At 33.8% G+C, this 15,884-nt stretch overlaps 1 protein-coding gene across 3 annotated transcripts in view; it reads right to left on the minus strand.

The window, feature by feature from the left end:
• Positions 1-15,884, minus strand: part of EDIL3 (EGF like repeats and discoidin domains 3) — a 428,938-nt gene that overhangs the window by 111,384 nt on the left and 301,670 nt on the right. For all 3 annotated transcript variants that reach the window (XM_081232430.1, XM_081232432.1, XM_081232431.1), the window contains 3 exons: positions 11,847-12,002; positions 10,278-10,422; positions 5,722-5,906 (listed from right to left, as the gene is read on the minus strand). In XM_081232430.1, coding sequence (XP_081088556.1) covers positions 5,722-5,906; positions 10,278-10,422; positions 11,847-12,002 — 486 coding nt within the window. The remainder of the gene's footprint in view (positions 1-5,721; positions 5,907-10,277; positions 10,423-11,846; positions 12,003-15,884) is intronic.

A 15,884-nucleotide genomic window follows, 5' to 3' on the forward strand; every position in this document is an offset into this window, starting at 1 on the left:
CATTAAAAGTTTTTTTTTTCCTAATGGATCATGGAGATTTCCTTTGATATTATAAAATTATAAAAAAATTTAAAGATGAATTCATAATCCAAGCAAAGTATAGACCTCCTTTGATTCATTTCATACACTCCAAAATATATTGCCACTTATGAAAGATGGAAGATGTTTTACAATCCTGCATAAATTGTTTCATTATTTGATCTCTTGTAGATCTGCTTTATAACTGAAACCTTCCTGCAGGCTTACTGTTTACTAGATATGAAAGACTGAAATAGTGAATTGGAAATCAGAATATTCCTTCATATTGCCAAACGTTTCCCAGTGGCTTAGAGGTCCCTTGATCCTCAAAAACCGTTCCTTTAGCTCTTCTGTAAATAAACTGTCCAGAGAGCAAGGGAAGTGAATGGCTTTAAAGAAGTTATAAAATTTATGGCTAGAATACTCCCTTTTAAAAATCTGAAATGGACTAAATTAAACAAGGCTTATTTAATTTGAAAACCTAAATTCAATTGCCTTCTTACACATTTCCACAAAATTAGTACTGAAATGAAACTATAGGGTTAGCTGCAATTTTGACAAAGGTCAGCATTAAAATGTGCAGTCTAACAACTCTATTAATTCTACTAATTTGGTTGAAATACTATGCAGACTACCTTAAATTAGCAAATGTCCCATGAAATAGACCAAAAGGTCATTTCCTAAGTGACACTCGGACATTTTTCTTCCTATTAGTCATTTATATTATGCTACCCTTTATGAAATCTGAAAAAATTTTCATAGATTCAATTATGGATGATGAATTATCCATTTTCTATAGTCACCACCAAAAAATAGGGCAATGAGTATATACACAGTGTATTCACTATAAGAGAATTGATGATGTCTTATTTAAAACAAGTTTTTAATCAATCCAAGTTAATTTGTAGAGTGTTCTTTGTTTAGATGCAACTACTGTAGCAAAATATTTCTTCACAATTTATAAGATTATCATCAATAATGTTCCTACTCCTGATAGAATGTCACTAAACATCTCAACCTCATGATGAATTTTAATCAGTTTTTATAATCTGAGCATAAATAAAAAGGAATTTACTCAATCTGTTGAAAAGGCCCTGAAAATGAACATTAAAAGCACATAGACATTCTAAGAAGAACATGATTTCAGTAGAGAATAATATAATATATATATAAGATATATATAATATATATATATTATATATATATAATATATATATAAGATATTCCTTAAAAGAATGCATAAAGATTCCTTAAAATATATCACAATTGGGTAAAGGATTTTTTTTTTTTTGGTTTCATTTTCAACAATTGTATTTCCAGATACTATATGATCAGGTTTTGGAAAAAACTATGAAACTGAAATAAAATTCTCATTATTAAAGCGTTACATGTATAGTTGTCATATAAAAGAAACTTCTTAAAAAACAATTAGTAGGAGACCGATAATGAAGAAATAGGATTTAAATGGCAGCCATGCTATTTTTCAGAATTGATGCATTTTAGTTAAGGTCACAGCCAAAATTTATAAGTTCAGAAGCCTTAAATAAGGATAAAAATTGATTCTATACCAAAAATTAAAAAGAAATCACCCTATACATTATCTATGAACATATTAGTCTTATTTTCAACAAAGATACTAACAAGTGTAACAATGTACAGTTGAACAGATTCTACTCTCTTGAGGAGAAAACACTAAAACTTGTCAATTCTGGAGTATTTTCTTGCATGATGTCAAAAACGAAAAAATAAAAATAAATAAAGATGTCAATTCACCTTGCCTTGGAGATTCTGAATATGTTTTGACACAACAAAAAATAGACATATACTACGAACAACTAGTTCTTGAATTGTCAGAAAATCTGTCACCAACAGAATGAATCAATTTCAGCATGCAAGTGACTTTAAGAAGACAGATGAAAAGTCATCTTAAAAAAAGTGATGGGGGCTTCCCTGGTGGCGCAGTGGTTGAGAATCTGCCTGCCAATACAGGGGACACGGGTTTGAGCCCTGGTCTGGGAGGATCCCACATGCCACAGAGCAACTGGGCCCATGAGCCACAAATACTGAGCCTGCGTGTCTGGAGCCTGTGCTCCGCAACAAGAGAGGCCATGATAGTGAGAGGCCTGTGCACCACCATGAAGAGTGGCTCCTGCTCGCCGCAACTAGAGAAAGCCCTTGCATAGAAACGAAGGCTTAACACAGCCAAAATTAAATAAATTAAAAAAAAAAAGTGATGGATGAAGGTTTGCATTGAACATTACACCCTGATTCATGTAAAAATACTTGTTTTATTTTGATCTTTCTAAAGAAATTTGCCATTGGAAATACCGTTATGTGGGTATTTCTAGAGTCTACCAGCCTGTCTGAGTTACTTATGGGGTGTAAAATATTTTGTCTTATTCCACATGGCATTATGATTCACAAATAATGTTGGCCACACCCAGTTAATCTTAGATATGACTGAAATGTTTTCAATTTTAAAAATATTATACAGCAACAAAGAACAAGTTTAACTTCACCATTCAAGTCTAACAAACGGAAAGGATATTTTCCATGGTTTCTTCTAATTAAGAACTTGAAAAGTTCATAAAGGCTATCAATTATGAAAATTTAGTTCCTTTATTAAAAAGGCCAGACCTTTAATATGAAAATTTAGATTTATTTTCAAATATTACTTAAAACTTTGAGGATATTAGCAGTTGATCTCTTAAATTGTGGGGCAAATTATATGCATTTTAGGCCCAAATCACTAAATTGAATAGTACTTCGATCGATTCACTCATTCTTTCATTCAATGGTACTTATTTTGGGAATGTAAATTGGTACAGCCACTATGGAAAACAGTATGGAGGTACCCTAAAAAACTAAACTTACAGTTACCATATGATCCTGCAATCCTACTCCTGGGCATATATCTGGAGAAAACTATAATTTGAAAAGACACATGCACCACAATGTTCACTGCAGCACTATTTACAATAGCCAAGATATGGAAACAACCTAAACGTCCATCGTCAGATGAATGGATAAAGAAGATGTGGTACATACATACAATGGAAAATAGCCATAAAGAATGAAGTAATGCTATTTGCAGCAACATGTATGGACATAGAGGTTATCATACTAAGTGAAGTAAGCCAGACACAGAAAGACAAATATCATATGATGTTGCTTATATATGGAATCTAGAGCAAAGAAAAAGATACAAATGAACTTATTTACAAAATGGAAATAGACCCACAGACATAGAAAACAAACCTGTGGTTACCAAAGAGGAAAGGGATGGGGGAGGGATAAATTAGGAGGTTGGAATTAATATATACATGCTACTATATATAAAATAGATAACCAACAAGGACCTACTATATAGCACAGGGAACTATACTCATTACTTTATAATAACCTATAAGGGAAAAAAATCTGAAAAAAAAATATATATGTTCACTGTGCTGTAGACATGAACCTAGCACAATATTGTAAATCAACTATACTTCAGTAAAACAAAAACAGTACTTATTGAATGCCTACCACATGTCAGGTATTGTGACAGGTATTTAGTTAGGTACTGGACAACAGACTGAGAAAGTAGAAAAAGGCAAACGTGGTTCCATCCTTCCTGGAGCAAATAATGTAGCATGAAGACACAATAGAGTGTGATAATGTGACAGTGAGAGAATTACAGGGGACACAGTAGTATCCAGATGAGAACTTAAGCCAGATTTGGTGTGGGATGGAGCTGGCAGCAAAGCCTTCCCAGAGGAAAGTGCATCTAAACTAGAGTTGAAGGATTTAACCAACAGAAGGTTGGGGATGCTCTGGGCAGTGGTGCTGTCTCCATTCTTTTCCTCTAGGAAGAGCACATTTATAACGGAAGGGGAAGAGAGAGGTAGTGTATGGTTTGAGAAACTGAAGCAAATTTAGAAGTGTGGTTAAGAGGTGAATTGAGGCCAAATCACGCCAAGATTTTTAGGCTATCTTAAGGAAGCTGCACTTGATTCTGAGGCTGATGGGGAACAATTGAAGGGTTTAAATAAAGGAGTAAAAGAATCACATCTACATTTTAGGGAAAAAAAATCACACAGGTTACAATTTGGGAAACAGGTTTTTAGAGAGTCAGACCAGAAACCAGAAGGCTCGTTAGGAGGCTTCTGAAAAACCAAGGTGAAAGAGAGTGGCAGACTAGATCCTGGAAGTGGCAGTGGGGATGGTGAGAAGAGAAAGAATTTTAGAGAAGTTGAATCCTTTTTTCAGTAGTTGAAATAAACAGTACTCACTAAATTGGCTAATGTGAGTGTGTGGAGTTGGTGAAAATGAGGTTGTCAGGAAGTTAACAGGCAGAGGAAGGGTGGCCTGGAGGACAGTGGGAAGCAGCGGCTAGATGGATGAAGAAAAACAAAGTGTGGTGTCATGCAAACCAAATGAAAGGAATGGTTTATGAAAGAGGTAATGTCTTAGGAGCAAGAATAGTGTGTTGCTCACTCATGTGCAATCACTATTTATCATGGTATGTGACGCTTCAGAGGTACATCACAAACATTTGTCAAATGAATGATTTAATTTAGTAGTACTGCTACATATAGGCAAGGACATGAGGCTGGGTTCTGGGATGATAAATGTGTCCTGTATTACATATATATATATATATATGTATAAAGCCTACCTTCCAAAAGTTCACAGAATAGTAAAAGGAGAAAGACATACATAATTATCCATTGTGTATGGTAATGAAAGAACTAAATAAAGCTTCAGATCAATAAAGATCCAGGTAGAATGTTAGGGGACAGTAAAGAAAAAAAAGTGAATATTTCTGTAAGAATAGGGAAAAGTAGGGTCAAGAAAGAAGAGACTATTGGAAATTTCAGGTGACTTGGTAAGAACAGTTTCATATGTGGCAAATCTGGTTTGATGAGGGGTGACATTTGCTATTGTAATTATTTTCATGATTTCCCGAAATACAATGAATTACCACAGTTTTGAAACTCATACATGCAGCATAAAAATCAATAAGAGGAGAACACATATCTTTCAAATACAATGACCTCATTATAGAATTAAGCTGTCTTACTTTTCTTTGCTACAGAAGACATTAACAAATATGTGTATACTTAAAAGTACTCCACAAATAAGTGCGCTTCAAGAAGGTTGTTTTAAGAAGCACTGACTATAATCTTACCTCATTTGCAAATGATAAACAGACTGCAACGTCTATGTTTTCCTTCTACAAGCAAGCTTTCTTATGAGAATGTAATCAAATTGCTCCATTGCTTAGCAACCACAGATAAAGAGCTAATAAGTCATGAGTCATGATTCTATGGGAACAATCTGCTGGTCAGTGGCATGATTTCAAGGCAGTTTGGATTCCTGCTGTGATGCTTTCAAACCAATATTGACACAAAGCATTAGAATAGATGAGGGTTAAAATGCAAATCCTCTCATAATCAATCAAATTGACCTATATGTAGTGTGATTTGGTCCACCCTGCTGCATCAATCTCACAGTAGCATCTATAAATCAACATCAGAGTAAAAATAACACATGAAAACAGATTCATAAAGAATTTTTGTTTTACCCATTTAGTTAAGCCACAGAGGAAGGCACATTTAAACTAGTATGAAGATAATGACTCCGATATTTATCTAACCAACAGGAAATCCTCTAAGGAAGAGGAAAAGTGGGTAGTGAGACATTTTTAGAAAATATTACCTGTAACCATTGTGACTGGTCATTGTGGCCGGAGGTCCAGGCATTCACTTTGCCCTGCTTGTCCAGCCGAGCTTTCCTTGGTTCCCAAGTGAACATGTCCATATTGAGAGTTCTGAAGATGCTGGAAGCAGTGATCTGATAGTCCTGTATGTGTCCTGATTTCATCCCCAGAGGCTCAGAACAGCCTGGAAGAAAATGATAAGGGCTCTATGAGAAAAATAGTTGATCATGCTGGGAAGTTTTCTGCATTCATTTTGGATAGGCAAGAGAAGATTAAGCATAATGCTATTCATTCCCCCAAAGAGAGAGCATCTAAATTCAAAAAAAGGCTATAATCAGAAATAAATCGGGAAAAAAATCAAAAAACAAGGTAACCAATTCAAGTTATTTTGTCTGAATATATTTTGGAAAAATTGAAAACAAGACAGACAATTCAAACTACTTTTCTGTGATAGATGATTTTGCAAAATGAAAGCAATGTTGAAATGCTCTCTCCTATCTTATTACTGATAACCTCATGACGGTTTCCCGGTTTTCAAGAGTTCCATTTTGTCTTTAAAAATGGAACATTTTCTCAGAAAGGATATTTGGTTTTCTTTTATTTGTTTTCATAATACTGAAAATGAAAATTCCCTCAGGACAAGGTCACTTTCACAAACTGCTCCAATGGTATATTCTAAACTGGACAGCATTTGTTTTCTAAGAAACCTGTTCATCATTATCACTGATTCTTATAATACCAACATGGCTTCTTCTGGAAGATAGGAAACTAATATTTATTCAGCATATACCATATACCTCACATTGTGCTAGTGTAGAATTTAAACTAACAGATAACAGAAAAAAAATAAGCTAATTCTAGCAAAAACCATTACTGGACAAGACTTTTCATAAATCTTTATGTTTTAATCATACTCCATAACCTCTAGTATTGGATATTTTTTGAAGATTTTCAAATCTGCCACATATATTTTCAGGTTTGACATGATACAGAATTTGGGTTTGTTTGCCCTTGAAAAATCTTGTATGTATGTATGTACATATATACAGTATTTCCCAATGTTGAATTGCAATTGTGACAAAATTACATTCACAAAGCTTGTAATGGAAAGTATGATTCTATTATCATATTAGCCAGAGGCTGAGTCTCCCATATGTAAAATTTTACCTTTTGGCCAAGGAACACACAGGTAAGTTTGATCATCAAGAAAGCCAAGATAAAATAGGAGACTTCTCTGATCAATGTCATCTCCTCATACTCTGCTAATGCCCTACATACTAGCGGTGTGGCCTTGTACTCATTATTTAACTGCTTTGTGCCTCAGTCTTCTCATCTATAAAATAGTGATAATAATCAAAATTATCTTTAAAAAGTCTTCTAAGAAATTAGTTGATGAAATATTTAGAAACAGTGCTGGCATATAGCTAGCATTCAGTAAACATTAGCTATTTTTATTATCTCCATAAAGCTTATTCCAACAGATGACAGTATTAAGTCCCCAAATTAGCATACCAGTGAGTATTAAAGAATATCTTATGACTGGTTGCAATTTCTGAAACTAGACCATTTTCAGTCCAGGCTCTAAGAGAGGTGGTTTAGAACTTTTCACTGATAAATATAATTCTTAATTACAATTACTTGCTTTCTGTTCTAGTCGATCTAGATCAAGTCTTCCTTCTTGAAGCTCCTCCATATTTGCCTTCACCTCCACCTTCTAGGAAATTCCTATCCTATGCAAACATGACAGAGACTGACATAGAGGGCTAGCCAACTGTATGTCTTAGCTCAAGTTTTGTTGAGTTGCAGGCATAGGAGACCTATACCCCAAGTTTCATGATATAAGTAGTTCTAAAGCCTAAATACAAATTCTGAAAAAGAAAAATTTCATGACAAAAATCTCAAAGATTTTAGAAAGTTCTAAAGTCTTAATAGCATGCTCTATCTTCAAGCAGTTCTAAGGTAATGTGCGTTGTCTGTATTATGGATTTCTGACTTTTTCTTCTATTATCACCACCAGCCCCCCACCTTGCCACTGGAATCTTTGTACAACTGCTTGGCTTGCAGAAGAGACACAAAGGAAAGAGACACAAAGTTGCTTTTCTCCTTTTTGAGATGTAACACAGTTTTTGAAGTATTGGATAGAAAAGGCATACCTTTACTTTGACCATTTCTGCTTAGTTATAGAATTCATTTCATTACCCACTCTGCTGCCTCGTACTCAGCCCAGGGAAGTGCTGAATAATTTGTTCAAAGAATGAATGAATGACTATTCTTCTACTAATTACGGTCATGATCCATTTCATTCTAAACATCTTAAATCATATCTCTTTCGAGAATTTAGGGGAATTTTCTTTGTAAGTATCTGGAAAAAGATTAACTGCTATCTTCTAGGCAGGCTGACAGCTCTTATAACAGTTTATTGAATACAATAAGGCAGCCTTGGGCTTTACAGTGTTGCACTAGATTGTGGGAAATAGTCTGGTACATTCTACTAATGTTTATTTCCAAGTGTTATAGCTAACCTCTCTGCCAATTTGCCTCACACCACCAATTTCCCTTCTCATCCATATGATTTTTATATGTATAAGTTAACTCTTTTACCAACATGGAGAGCACCTGAACAAAATGAGGTATTAAAAACAAAATTGATTATTTCTAAAGTGAGGTGGTGTCCTAGCTTTACATTTTTATTAATTTTTTTGGCCACACCAAAAAAATGTGGGATCTTAGTTCCCCGACCAGGGATCAAACCCATGCCCCCTGCATTGGGAGCACAGAGTCTTAACCACTGGACTGCCAGGGAAGTCTCATTGTTTTTTAAATTTTTATTTATTTTTTCATAAGCATTCATTAAGAGATATTATTCTCTGCATACACTTTCAAAATCATTTTGTGGGGTTGGGAGATGAGGTGTGGCTTCTTTTTGAAAATATAAAAATCCGTAAAGGGTCAGGTGTAACCTCTTGTCAAACTTGAAAGTAAAATATATTCATATCTTAGGGGTGTAACTGTGTCATGTCTGAGAGACTGGCCCTCATGAATCAAAAGACTGAAAAATTGGGGAAGGCGATGTTGTAGCAACTAAAAAGCATGGGACTTAACAGCAAACTTCATCATATGGTGGCTTCCTCTTGATTGCTTTATGATGAATGACTTACTGATGACACTGGCCTGTGGTGATATAGTGGCATGCAATATAAACACCGTGCAGCAATAATTCTGCTGAGATTTACTGGTAGTCAATAAGCCAGTTCAAATTACCAAAATAAGGAAAACATCCCCATTACGATAATTAATGGTACTAAAACTGTATGTTGATTGCTTCATAAAAAACAGCCATATATAATATGAAAATGTGATTCTTAAAATATCAATAGATTTACTCATCTGCCCAAATGTCTCTAACTCCTTGAATGTAATGGGTTCATTTAAAGTTTGGTTGTTTTTTAATAGTAACTTCTGTTTCCCTGAAAATCATTCCCTTTCTTAACATCACAAATAAACACAAGAAGGGAAATAGATAAAGTGTGCATTTTAACCTATATGCAACAGTTTGAAATGAATAAAAAGCTCTCAGTTGTCTCTTTGCAAGGATGTGTCCTATTTTAAACTAAACGGCACTTCTGTAAGTATGACAAGTCTCTCATACTTGGAGGTTACACTAAAAAGTGGGGCACACATGAATTTTTAGTTTTCTTAAAAACACAGTGGTTTGAACAAAATCTCAGGCCAAAGTGGCAAAGATAGTTTGTAAATGTTGATGACAGAAATATAAGAACAACCACCAAAAATATAGCACAGTGAAATGCCTAGACAGATTTTCTGTTTAGTTCAGAATCTAGCTAGATTGAAAGTGAATGACTGTGAGATCCACTCATAAAGTCTTCATCTTTATATCTAGTCCTGATGCTCCTGGAAGACAAGGATTGTTTATATCTGAGTCCCTTGATAGATTATCTTTGTGTTCGAAAACCACTGTTCGTACAATAAGCAGATTGTTAGATAAGAATGATCTAAGAATGAATTTATAGTGGCAATCTTGGTTGTAAAGTATTGTCTCCTTGGAAGCAATGATAAATTTACATGTTTCATAAAACCTAAAAAAAAAAAGACAAAACTAAATTCTTATGGTAGATGTACAAAGATAAAGCTTACTTTTGTATGCCGTATAGCCTAAATGTAACTGCAATTTAAGAGGTCAGGCAGATTCCAGTTTTTACTGAAATTTTGTCATAAAACATAAATCATAGTTACTATTAAAATCAAGAAGGCACATTTATATTTGACAAAAGTTTCCAATGAAAATTTGTTGTACTTTCTTTGACCACTCAAAGAAATACATTGCCCTTCTACATTAATTCTATTCTGTAGCATGTTTTAGAACTTGTTTATCCTCCTCTCTCTCTCTCTTTCTCATTGAACCAAGCCCTAGACATTTTGTAGCAGAAATGAACATCTACGAGTGTTGAAAAATTGCAAGTTCATAACACACTACATACAAATGTACTCTTTTTTCCTTTAAAGAGAGTACAGAAATACATAATATGAGACTCACCTGACAGTTCACATCCAAGAAGCTCCATTCTCAAAGTACAGTGTCTTCGACAAACTTGGGGATAGAGTCTCACATACTGAGCTTTTATGGGGGGCGTGAAAGAGTTAGCATAGGGTGTGTTGTTATCAACATTTCCACGGAACACCTATGAAAAGAGATAACAGAGTTTAAAATTATTAATTGCAACAGCTTTTTTTAAAAACCTATTTTCATATATTGACCCTATATCCTACATACACAATGTAATCTCTCAAAGATTGGATTAAATAATCCAGGGGTCTGGAGCATTTAGAAAGCACCTTGCCATGAGGAGTGAATATAAATATAATTTTCTGTAAATTCAATATTTAATACCTTTCTGCAACCTTAGTATTTTATTTTTCTTCTATTGATATAAATAAAATATTATGCATTTTTCCCTAAAAAAAAACAACAAACCTATAGACAGAATCCTCATTAAAGCTGTAAACCACTGTGACCTATGGCTTAATCTATACCCTACTATGATGGTCATTTCAATTTAAGGCCAGTCCTTCAGACTACCTTAATCTTTCAACTTAATCTGGGACAGGGGTCTGTCTGCTCATTTTGCTACTTAGTAATTATAGTTTTTTTGTTTCATTTTGTTTTTAGGAACGAGTCTTCACTATTGCTTCCTGATCACTCAGTTTCTCTAATACTGTGATCAAATTTATGACATTTTAGGGTCTGATTCCTCAAGATTACTTCCTTATCAGTCTGTCCCAGATAAAAGACTCCTAAGTCTTCATATATATCTCCAGTGAAAAGCTAATTTCTCTCTAAAACTTAAGTGCTAAAATGTGTTATTTTTAATTCCTTTAAATCTCACTCTCATTTTACCCTCTACATAACCTGGTAATCAGAAAACCTATTTAAATTCATTTAAGAAGGTAACTTTAAAAATCGTTCATAAAATCTATGAGAGTCTAGTCTAATGACTCAGTTTTAAATGGAATGAGCTGCAGTGCTGATTTTTTTAAATTAAAAATTGGGGGTAAAATTAATTTAAAAATTAGAAATATCATATGAAAAGGCAAAGGATACATAGAATATTATATCCATTTCTTCTAAAATATTTTATTCTGCTAAATAACAAAATTTTCTTCCAATATGAAGTATATAAAGATATTTATGTTTTCTATAACTTGGTGTTTTTCTTTAAAAATTATATTTTTCATTAAAAATAATAGTTTTGATCTGTATTTATTTGATTAAGGAGAGTGCTAATCTGTCAAAGCAATAAAATGAAATTGAAAGCTGACTGTTGTTAAAATAAAACTTAATTTCATACACAGGACTATGCTAACCTTGTGATAAAGTGTTTATAGGACCACCAGTTAAAATCTGAGAAAGATTTAAAAGGTAGCTACTGTACATTGATAATTTGGGATAACACTGTACCCTCTCCACACCACTGGTCCAATTAAAAGAATCATAAATTTATTTTCAACAGCATAAGACTTCTGTTGAATATTCAGTAATCATTTGGTAATCCATGATCATTTATGGGAGTTTACTTTCAAATTAATAATGTCATGTAAGTCTTACCATATCCTCATTGGTGCCTTTCACTGTGTACATTGTCCAAGTCTTTCCATCATTACTATAGGCAATTTTGTAGGATTTTGTATACTCTGGGCTTCCAATCCTCTTGGCTCCTTGAGTAATCACACCAGTAACTCTCATTTTTCTTTGTAAATTTATCTGAGGAGACAAGGCATAATCAACTATAATTTCATTGCTTTCAGGATAACGATGCTGATGATATCAAATTTGAAAATGGAACATTTTTATTTATTAGTAAAGATTTTAAATAATACAAAACAAGCATATATCAAGCTTAGCTTCAAAATGCCTTTCTCTGATGGTATACTTTTTTTTTTTTTAAGTAAAGCAATATGTAGGAACAAGATTTGAAAAGGGCAATGTGTCCCCAAAATATAAGTACTGAAAGCATTTGGTTGATTATGATATGTAATTATGAGTTAGCAAAGTGAAAAATGAGAATGTTATCTTCTCAAAATAACCTCAATGACATTACTATGAAACTAATGTCAATATAACTGTTAATGTATCTCAACTGCTTTAGCTTTCAAGAAATTACCATTAAAATAAAACATGCAAACCTCTTTGAGAACTTTGAGTATTAGAATAAGAAAAGGTAAAGACAACAATGATGGCAAAAAACAAGTACAAAAGTATCTTCAGTTTCTCAATCTTTATACTGTAGTCTCTGCTATGGGTTGTGTAAGTACACACTGGTCATGGAGGGTTTTTCACCAAATACTTCTCATTTCATTATATGGAGATGTTCTAACTGATATTTTCTTCCCATTCCAAATCACCCTACAATAGTTTGCTGCAGCATAACTGTCACCTAATAAAATTTTCAACATTTTTCTCATATTTAAATAGAAGTCTCCTTTTGACAGAACATAATCATTCATTAAATGCTACCATGTAAGAAAAATACTTTATTCATATATGGGCAAACATTAAAAATTGTTCTATTCACTTTAAAATGCCTTTATGATGTCTATAAAATCTTAAGCTCAGTACAAAGGTACTGTTTCAATGTTCTTGACAAATCGCTATAAAGCTCTCCTCTCCACCAATTACAAATCAGAATAATTTAAATCTGTTATACTATAATATTGTTAATAATTCAGAGACCATTTCCTGAGAAAACCAGAAATCTTAAGATTCATGTAAGTGATAAGGATTTTCCACTCTTTGACGAGACTGTAAGAGTTAACATTTGAAATGGCGGAGGATGTGCATGAAGAAACCAGTGCCTCTAGAATCATTGTTTTTATATGATGAAAAACAGGTCATACATTTAAAAAGTCAAAAATTGGAACTATGAAAGCAATCATTAAAGGGTTCCCACCCCAGACAAACACTGTGACTCATTAAAAGACCTACAATGTTTTATTTCCCTGGATTTATAGATTTTAAATGTGTTAATGTGTTAAGGGCAATCCTGAATCCTGCATGTAGCCAGTGCCCTTTCAAGCTTCTGAAAGTTTGCTAACATGGCACAGTCCACCTTCCTCTCTATTCTGAGTTTCCCTAAGTCTTGCCTCTCTGATGGTTCTTCCCCAACTAGTGTTCATAAAACGAGTCTCTGTCTTACTCATGTATAAAGAAAATCTGGAATTTGGATGAGCTAAAGAACTGGGGTGGATGGTCCTCAGCCTCTTACTGGCGAGCATGCCAATATTTCACTCTTGTAAAGCAAACCTATAACAACATTTTTGTTTTTAAATTCTGGGCCTGTGGTTCCTTTTTTCTTCAATAGTGTGAAGTGAATTGACTCATATATCTGATTTTGCTTTTTTCATTTTAATACTTAAACATCAAAATTAATGACATGAATACATTTGATGTCCCATTCTTGTTTGGAGGTACAAATAAAAGAATACTCCCCATGAAGGTAAATTTTACTTATTACTCTTTTATCTCAACTAGTTCTCTAAGGGTGACTTTGTAATTTTAACTGTGAGATATGGTAAAGGTAACCTCCGAAAGAGACTTTATCTGTATGTTAGGTAAATGAGCACATTGCTAGGAAAGAGCCATATTCTTCCACTATCATATATGGCATTCCTTTTTCAAATGGAGACTCTTCATAGTCTAAATCTTTCTAATATATATAACATAAACAGTGGACACTATGAATCATGTTTCCTACCATTTTGGAAGCCAAACTCCACACTTGATACTGCTGAACATTCCGTTTTCATTATCTTTTATCTTGTAGATGGCCAAATTATCTCTGCTAGAATTTTAGCTGATGAGCTGTAGACTAATTTTCTGAAGCTTAAATTATGTAACAATCAAAAAATGAAAATCTGAGTAGATGTTTCTCTCTAAGTCATATCAGAAATGATGTTTTAAAAGATTCCTGTTTGCTCTAATATTTACAAGCTCTGAATATATATCTCAAGGAGCTGGAATTTCAGAGAGTAAACAGCACCCAACTTGGGTGGTATCTACTTTTAGTAGGTATTTGGAATTAAATATCAGTACTGTTTTCATCAAATAAAAAATAACAACCAAAAAGTGATTCATAGGATACTGGTTCAGGGATTATTAGCAATTACTAGGTTTTAGGCTTTTGAGTTCTCCTGTATCTAGCATTATTAAACTTGGAGTGTGGAATCTGAAATCTACCAGTGAACTTCTCATATTCGTTATGTTAAAATCCATTGGTTTATCTTGCACTGTGAATGGGTCTTTTACCCATGCGTGGTTTTGTAAAATCACGCATTGGTCATTTGGAAAATATAGACTCATGGAACTATGTGGACTCTCTAAAAGATTACACATTTTATTATATAATATCAAAAAGTCACATTCATTAATATCACCACCAAATTCATTAAAAGATCTTAAAACACTGGAAGCTCTCAAGTTCACACTGGCAGTTACATTTTTTCCAAAATTCTAATTTTCCCTTGAAATTTCAAGTTATATCTAGCAACAAATACTGTCAGTTGTTTTCCTTAATGTGGCAGGAATACTTTGTTCATTTTCAAGAAAATATCTGCCAAATATCCAGGTATGAATAGTCATGGTTTGTCAGTTGTTCTCTGAAGTAAACATAATGTTCAAATAAGGAGGGGGTAGTTCAGCTTGCGAATCATACAATCTCCCAAGTGCTATTCCTCGAGATCATCCTCATAGTTCAGTACTCAGCAGAAGTGCTTTATGTGTGATTCCCATGTCATCACGCAGAATATTAAAGACATGGCCAACATCGGCATTTAATAAAATTAATGATCGCTACTGTTTCATCAAGGATATTCTTAAAAGAGCTGGAGTTTTCTTTTTTCTTTTTTGGCCTCCAGCGTCTGCATAATGGGGGTGAATACAAAGACTACTAGTACAGTTTGATGCTACTGTCTTGATTTGTGCTAAGGCTCCAGCAATTTTACTCACCATTGTTCTGTGGCAACAGTACAAATGTCAACACGGTGAAGATGGCAAAGAAAATCTTATAATTATTATGGAAATAGTGTTGATCTGTGAACTTCCTGGATGGGACTTGGGGGTCCCTGCCTCCACAAGACATATGGGTACTTCAAGTTCAGTTGAGAACTACTGATGTGAAATATACAAGGGGTTATTACAAACACACACACACACACACACACACACACACACACACACACACACACTCCAAAGAGATGGAAAAAACAACAGAAAATGGAGCAAAGCATATTAAAGGGCAATTCAGAGAAAAGGAAATGCCGATAGTTAAATTTTCACTATTAATTAAATAAATGCAAATTAAATAAAAAGAGCAATTTATAGCCAACAACGTATAGCCAGAATGATGAGCTAATATCAAGTATTGCTGAAGTATTCCTCTGCTGATGGCGGGAGTCCTTATTAAAATTAACGTATTCCTGGGTATTCCTCCCCCCACCCCGCAAATTTCTGCATAGGTGCTCAATGAGAAATGCACACACATATTTATTGTAGAATTTTTTATGTTAGCAAAGAAGAGTAGCTTAAGTGACTATCCCAAGAGGAATAGAGATTTAAAATATAAAATGTATGTGTGCACATGCATGTGTC

This window comes from Mesoplodon bidens, assembly GCF_964165515.1.
Source record: "Mesoplodon bidens genome assembly, chromosome: 4".
Taxonomy (NCBI): Eukaryota; Metazoa; Chordata; class Mammalia; order Artiodactyla; family Ziphiidae; genus Mesoplodon; species Mesoplodon bidens.